The sequence below is a fragment of the Echinops telfairi genome, unplaced genomic scaffold (assembly GCF_000313985.2).
Source record: "Echinops telfairi isolate 266 unplaced genomic scaffold, ASM31398v2 ScPeMD7_7410;HRSCAF=8448, whole genome shotgun sequence".
NCBI lineage: Eukaryota > Metazoa > Chordata > Mammalia > Afrosoricida > Tenrecidae > Echinops > Echinops telfairi.
The window spans coordinates 27,407,976-27,415,046 of record NW_022111310.1 but is presented as its reverse complement, the minus strand read 5'-3'; the positions used below and the strand labels follow the sequence as shown (position 1 = coordinate 27,415,046).

Here is a 7,071-nt window from a genome sequence, read left to right as displayed (position 1 = left end):
CTCCCAAATCCCCAGTTCTGTAGTCTTTCTAGATCAAGGGACCACCAACCAATATCTTCCAAAGATTCATAAGATCCAACAAATTCCCAGGAAATCACACGAGAGGCATACATTCTATTAGATACATACTTTTTGAACCTAACAGGCAAGAGCAATGATCAATAATTTCCATGTAGAATTCACAGTTTACACTAAAGAGTTGTTAGTAAAGTAGAGAATGACTGTAACAGAATACAAGTCATTAAATATTAACTGAGAATTGTGTCCATGTTGGGTGGCATTAGAGGTCCAGTATCTGAGGATATGTGAATTCATATATCTGCTATAAAGAATGAGAGCAAATATCATTAAGAAGAAATTGTCACCTTGTTGAAGAGTTTTTCCAAGGCCCCCTTCATGTCCCGGTTCCTTAGGCTGTAAATGAAAGGGTTTAGCAAGGGGGTGACCACTGTGTACATCACAGAAGCAATTATGTCCTTGTCCGTGGATTTGCTAGCTGAGGGGAAAAAATACAGCCCAATAATTGTCCCATAGTACAGAGACACAACAGAAAGATGGGAGCCACAGGTGGACAGGGCTTTGCAGATCCCCTTGGTAGACGGAATCTTCAAGATGGTGGCCCCTATTCGGCCATAAGAGATGAGGATGCACGTCAATGGGAGAGTCATGACTGCCACTCCCACGGTGAAAATGACTATCTCATTGAGAGAGGTGTCTGAGCAGGACAGCTTGAGCACGGCAGCAAGGTCACAGAAGAAGTGGGGGATGGTGTTGTCAGCACAGAAGGACAAGCGGGCCAGGAGGAGGGTGTGAGACAAGGCACTGGCACAGGAGAGGATCCAGGACAGAGCTACTAGTAGGCTGCACAGTCCCTCCCTCATGATAGTGGTGTAGTGGAGGGGGTGACAAATGGCCACATACCGATCATATGCCATTGAAGTGAGAAGGAAATTGTCCAGATCTGTAAAAAATATGAAAAAATACATCTGTGCTATGCACCCAGAATAGAGGATGGATTGATTCTGAGTCTGCATGTTTATTAACATCTTGGGAACAGTGACAGATGAGAAAGAGATGTCGGTGAAGGCCAAGTGGCTGAGGAAGAAGTACATGGGGGTGTGCAGGCGAGAGTCCAGTCTGATGAGCAGGATGATGAGCAGGTTCCCCAGCACTGTGGTGAGGTACATGCCCAGGAACAAGGCAAAGAACATGGTCTGCTGCTCTGGCCGGATGGGGAGCCCCAGGAGGAGGAATTCCGACACGCTGCTCTGGTTCTCCCACTTCATGATGTTCTCTCTACCAAGACTAAGGCTGTTGAGGACATATTAAGAAGATACATACAACATTGCAGAAAGTGGGAGGTGCGGCCTATTTTTCCTTATAGGCTGATACTTAAGGGAACTAGTAAAATTGTCGATGAGGTGCACGTTAACAAGAGCCAACATTTCTTAGTTTCTTGAGTGACAGAATGGAACGCTTCCCTCTGTGCCACTGAGAACCATACCATGGAAAATGACGTCTCACCCCTAGAAGGCTCTTTGGTGAGTATTCCTAAACACCAGGGCCCAGGACCCATCGGAAGAGTTGACTTTAACCAAACCCAACCCCAAATTCACTGTCATCAAGTCAATGTCAACTCAGAGAGATCCTTTAGAACAGGGTAGAACTGAGCCTGTGGGTTTCTAGGCCTGCAACTGTTTCCTGGTGTGGAAAGCCCTATCTTTCTGCTGCAAAAGCCGCTGGTGGTTTTGAACTGCTGGCCTTGCAGGTAGCAGCCCAACATGTAACCTCTTCACCACCAAGGCTTCTTTGACTTTAACAGTCATTGTGTTCAATTGAAGAAGCAAAACAAACTTTTCAAATAAAAGGATGCAAACAATAGTATTGTATATATTTCAAAACAGCACTTGCAATATACATGAATTTCTATTTATTGCACGTAAATATAAGGTCCCTAAGAAACTCTGAGTCACATTAATGTTTTCTCTATATCAGCAAAAGAAATAATTTTTGAGCCTAAATTTCAATGTGCCTTCCCCTGTTTAAAAACTCTCAAGTTGTTTCTATTTACCTTAAAATAAAGTGCAACATAGTTAATATAGTTTAAAGTCCCTATAAAATCTATGCCTCTCCTTTGTTTCCAACTTCTCCTCCTTCCCCTGCTCCCCACACCTCCCCTAATTCACTCTCACTGCCTTCTCTGTTCTGGCTTCCCAGGAAAGGCATTTTCTCTTTATATAATTGTTTAAAACACTGGGCTTGTGGTAGCTTGTTACAGAGGCAATAGGAAACAACTACATGAGGACTGGAAAGACTGCAGGTCTATCTAAATACTCTAGTTGCTGGATTCCTCTATGCACCAAATAGACTCTCCTTCCCCAGCTTCCACTTTGCATACAACAAAACAGTCACTTAACAGAGCGAATTCCTACATAATAAGTAGGGAAATTAAGTTATTTCTTTTAAAAATATAGTTGTTTTTAAAAAGCTTTTTATTGGGGACTCTTACAGCTCTTATAACAATCCATACATCCACTGTGTCAAGCACATTTGTACATATGCTGCCATCATTCTTTTCAAACCACTTCTTTCTACTTGAGCCCTTGGTATGAGCTCCTTTTTTTTCCCCTCTGCCCACCCCCTCATGAACCCTTTATAAATTATTATTATTATTATTTTCATATCTCACACCATCTCCTGTCTCCCTTAACTCATGTTTCTGTTATTCATCACCCTGGGGTAGGGGGTATATGTGGATCATTGCGATTGGTTTCCCCTTTCTCTCCCCACCTTCCCTCTACCCTCATGGTATCGCTACTTCCATTATTGTTCCTGAGTGGTTTATCTGACCTGGATTCTGCGTCTCAAGAGGTCTTATCTGTACCAGTGTCCATGCTCCTGTCTAGCCGGATTTGTAAGGTAGACTGGGGTCATGATAGTGGGGGGAGGGGGGAGCATTAAAGAACTAGAGGAGTGTTGTATGTTTCATTGGTGCTATACTGCACCCTGGCTGGCTCATCCCTTCGTTGTGACCCTACTGTGAGGGAATGTCCAATTGTCTACAGATGGGCTTTGCGTCTCCACTCCCCCTGTTCACATGGATATGATTGTTTGTCTTGGGTCTTCTGGTGCCTGATACCTGATCGTGTCGACACCTTATGATCACACAGGATGGTGTGCTTCTTCCACCATCGTGTGGGCTTTGTTGCTTCCCAGCTAGTTGGCTGCTTGTTTATCTTCAAGCCTTTAAGACCCCAGATACTATATCTTTTAGTAGCCGGGCACCATCAGCTTTCATCACCACATTTGCTTATGCACCCATTTTGTCTTCTGCGTGTCGGGAAGGTGAGCATGACAGAATGCCAGGTTATTAGAACAAAGTGTTCTTGCATTGAGAAAGCACTTGGAGCCGAGGCCCAATGTCCATCTGATACTTTAATACGTAACATATATGTACATAGATCTATGTCCTTTTGTTATATAAAAATATATTTACATATGTACATGCCTGTATTTATTCCTCTATAAATGGCCTTTCCCTCACAGTTCTTTCCTCTATTTCATTTTACTTAACTCTTTACCTATTATCATGATCGACCTTCATTTGGCTTTCAATAATTACTCTCAGCTACATTGCACTTAATCAAACTCCGCTCTATGCCCTTCTTGTCATCAATGTAAGATCACATGTTATTCCCTTGTCCCTGGGTTTTGGGCTCCTATTGATTTATCTTTAATTGGGAGTTAATACATATATCATCTCATTCCATAGTTCACTCACATCACGCAGTATTGTAAACTTGCTACCACAATCAGTTTCCAAACACTTTTTTCCTTCCTGGACTCCTTGACATCCATCACCATCACTATATCCCATCCCACCACCCAAACCCTTATGCTACTTGCTATCCCTATAGGTTCATCATATACTGAAAAACAGAAAAAAATAAAACACAACTTCATGAAGGTAACCCCCAATAACATAACACATATGAGATAAGCCATATTATGAACAAACAAACAAATATTACAGAAAATGCTGGAAATCAGATCAGGTCCAGGGTGCATAAAAGGAGGCATCAACTGACAAGGTTTTATAAGTTACTATTTCATTAGAAGCATTTGTCACTACTCTCAAATAAGACTAAAGACCACCCTTTGTACAAAATCCCAAGAAGCATCTTTCACTGGATAAGAAGAGTCAGAGTGTTAGAAAGGATTCTCGCTTATCCAAAAAAAGTTTCTAGCCAGGATCCAGCATTTAGCAAAAGACAAGTCAATGACAAAATTTAAATCTTCTGGTTTTTAATCTAACAGCATGTACCTCCTGCCAATTTCTCAAAAGCATCCTTGACCTAATATACACTCACACTGATCTGTAAACGAAGCATTTTCAAAGTACTTGACTCAAACTTGTTCCTTTTCCTAACGATACTTGAGTGGGTGCAGGTCTCACTGTCTATTCTGTGGCAATCTTTGGGCATGATAGGGACTTGGCTTACCATTGTGCTAGCTTATAGCAATTTTATCTCACAGCAAGTTTCTTCACCTTCATAAATTTCAGAAAGATGAGGATTTTAAAACAACACCCCACAGGGTTATTATCATGAAGAAATGAGGTGATATATGTGGAGCTTCTAGTACCCTCTCTTACAGATGGAATAATGCCAATAAATGTTGGCTCCTCTCTGACCACAATGAAGGCAAAATACAAACCTCTCCAAAGAGAGAACAGAGCAATTCACATTCTTTTACATCCAGGAGAAAATGAATCCTATTCATTCCTTTGTTGGACTCTGGGTTTTGGTATCTTGGATAAAAATGTGGAATTGGGATTATAATTTGCTGGCAAACATCAAGATAGCAACCCAGAAGGGAATATATAGGGAACATATAAGTCCGGGGGTAAGGTAGGGCTGGGAGTCCATTCATTTACTGAGATGAATAATCATTCAGGCAGGAATGAGGCAGGTACTATTTACTATGAATGTAAACTGACCAGGAAATTCGGGAGAAAGACTTGTTATCACAGAGCCAGCTTATATTCCGACACTCAGAAGCTGAAGGCCATTCACAGCCAGCCAGAACTTCAAGTCAAAGTTGGGAGGGTAACTGGCAGTGCTCTCTAAGAATAATAAAGTCCTACTTTCATAAGCATGGGGTCAATGTGTATATTCAACAAAATGCAGCACAGTAAGGAAGTGACTTTGTTTCTACTGATTCAAAACTCCTACATCTCCTTTCTTCATTGGTCCCTCTTCACTCCATCCTTCTTCGCAATTTCTACTGCCCCCATTGCTTCAGAGGTCGGAATAAGTCTGGACAATCCCTGCACAACCAGTGAAATAAGCTACAATTGGAGAGATATTTGTCCTTCGGAAGCACATGCATTCGTTCAGCAAATGGACTTAAAACCTACCATAAAGACAGCACTGTGATAGAGTGTCATCCTGAGAGATAATGCTCGTTTGTGGGGGGAAAGAATCCCTAATCATGGTATTTGATATGTTTCTATAGTTGGTGAGAGTGTGGGAGATCTTGAAACCCCTGTCTTCAACACCTGAAAGCTTTGGAAATGCTTGACGTCTGCACTGTTCAGATCTGGTTTTCTGACTTAAGATCCCTGGCTAGAATAAATTCCGGATGAAAGAATCTGCTTTCCTGTATCTCTGTCTCTTACGATTTCTTCTTTTTCTCTCCCTTCATATCGTCATTCTTTCATTATCTCCTCCCTCCTCTCAGTCCACAGTGTCTTCCTTTGTATCTCCTTTCTTCTGTCACTTCTATTTCTCTTTTGTTGTTGTTATTGTTACAATCTTGTTCTCTCTTCCCTTATGCAATAACCTAGTTTTTCTCTTTTGTCCCCATATAAAAAAGTCAGGTATTACTGAGAAAAATACCCCAAAACCATTCCATCCCAATACTGACCTTGCCTGCTTTTGTGCTGCAGTATTTGGTGGGTAAATGTGTCTTGAGCTTCTCTTTAGGGATCATGAAGAGTAATTTCCAAAGTCCATGACATTTGGAGGGCATGAAAAAGAAGTGTTGCAAGCTCAGTTTCTCATGCCTGTTCACGAGCTCCAGATCGACGAATCAAGTCCAACTATCCAGGGAGATAACTGTAAGGGGTAGGAACCAGAACTTGTCATTTCCAGTTAAAGATACTCAGCGCGCGCGCGCGTACACACACACACACACACACACACACACACACACACACACACACACGGGATAAACAACAGAAACTGTAGGGGAAAGGAGACAGCAGTCGGTGTAAGGTATGAAAATTATAATAATTTATCATTTATCAAGGGGTCAGGAGGTGGGAGGGAGGGAGGGGAAAAAAGAGGAGCTGATACCAAGGGCTCAAATAGAGAGTAAATGTTTAGAAAATAACGATGGCAACATATGTACATGTATGCTTGATACACTTGATGTGTGGATTGTTATGAGAGCTGTAAGATCCCCCAATAAAATGATCTTTTAAATATAAAAAAAGATACTCATCAAGTTTGGATTAATTGCCCAAGTCCTCTCCTCCACCCCCACTCCCACACCCAATTCCTCTAGGAAAGAAGTCTTGTGGGAGGGATGTGGGTGCTGGAACCTTGGAGGTTAAGTCCACAGAGAAAGGATCTCAAGGCACACTCAGTCTCCCTCCTGAGTGTGAGTCTAGGGTCTATTTTCTCATCATCACTCCTTGGCATTGTAAACTCCAGGGAGTTGTGCTTATTTTGTTTTGTTTTTTAACAAAAATTCTGGATCCAATAAGGTCCAAATAGAAATCTAGATGACTATTTGGCCTCTAGAAATCTAGGTGAAAATATATCCCACTCATAGGTAGTCTATTGGGCCCCATTCACCAGGTAATCCAATGGAAGTAACTGTATTTCTTCCTTTTTGGTTATGAAATGAAAGTGAGTTTAAGCAGGAAAAAAATCACCCATTTGGGGGAAGTTTAATTACTTTCTCAAAAACTTAAACTTGGCCACTTCAAAGAAAAATTCAAACTCTCATGGGATCAGGCATCAAAGACCCAGAACAAAAAATCATATCAATGTGAATGAGGCG

At 41.6% G+C, this 7,071-nt stretch overlaps 1 protein-coding gene across 1 annotated transcript; it reads right to left on the bottom strand.

The window, feature by feature from the left end:
* Positions 1-347: 347 nt before the first annotated feature.
* Positions 348-1,286, bottom strand: LOC101643855 (olfactory receptor 1J4). The gene has a single exon (XM_004712603.1). It carries the CDS (start codon positions 1,284-1,286, stop codon positions 348-350), a length of 939 nt encoding a protein of 312 aa, XP_004712660.1.
* Between the last annotated feature and the right edge of the window lie 5,785 nt (positions 1,287-7,071).

Coding starts and splice junctions, on each gene's coding strand:
- LOC101643855 (XM_004712603.1), bottom strand. CDS start 1,286: ATGAAGTGGGAGAACCAGAGCAGCGTGTCGGAATTCCTCCTCCTGGGG.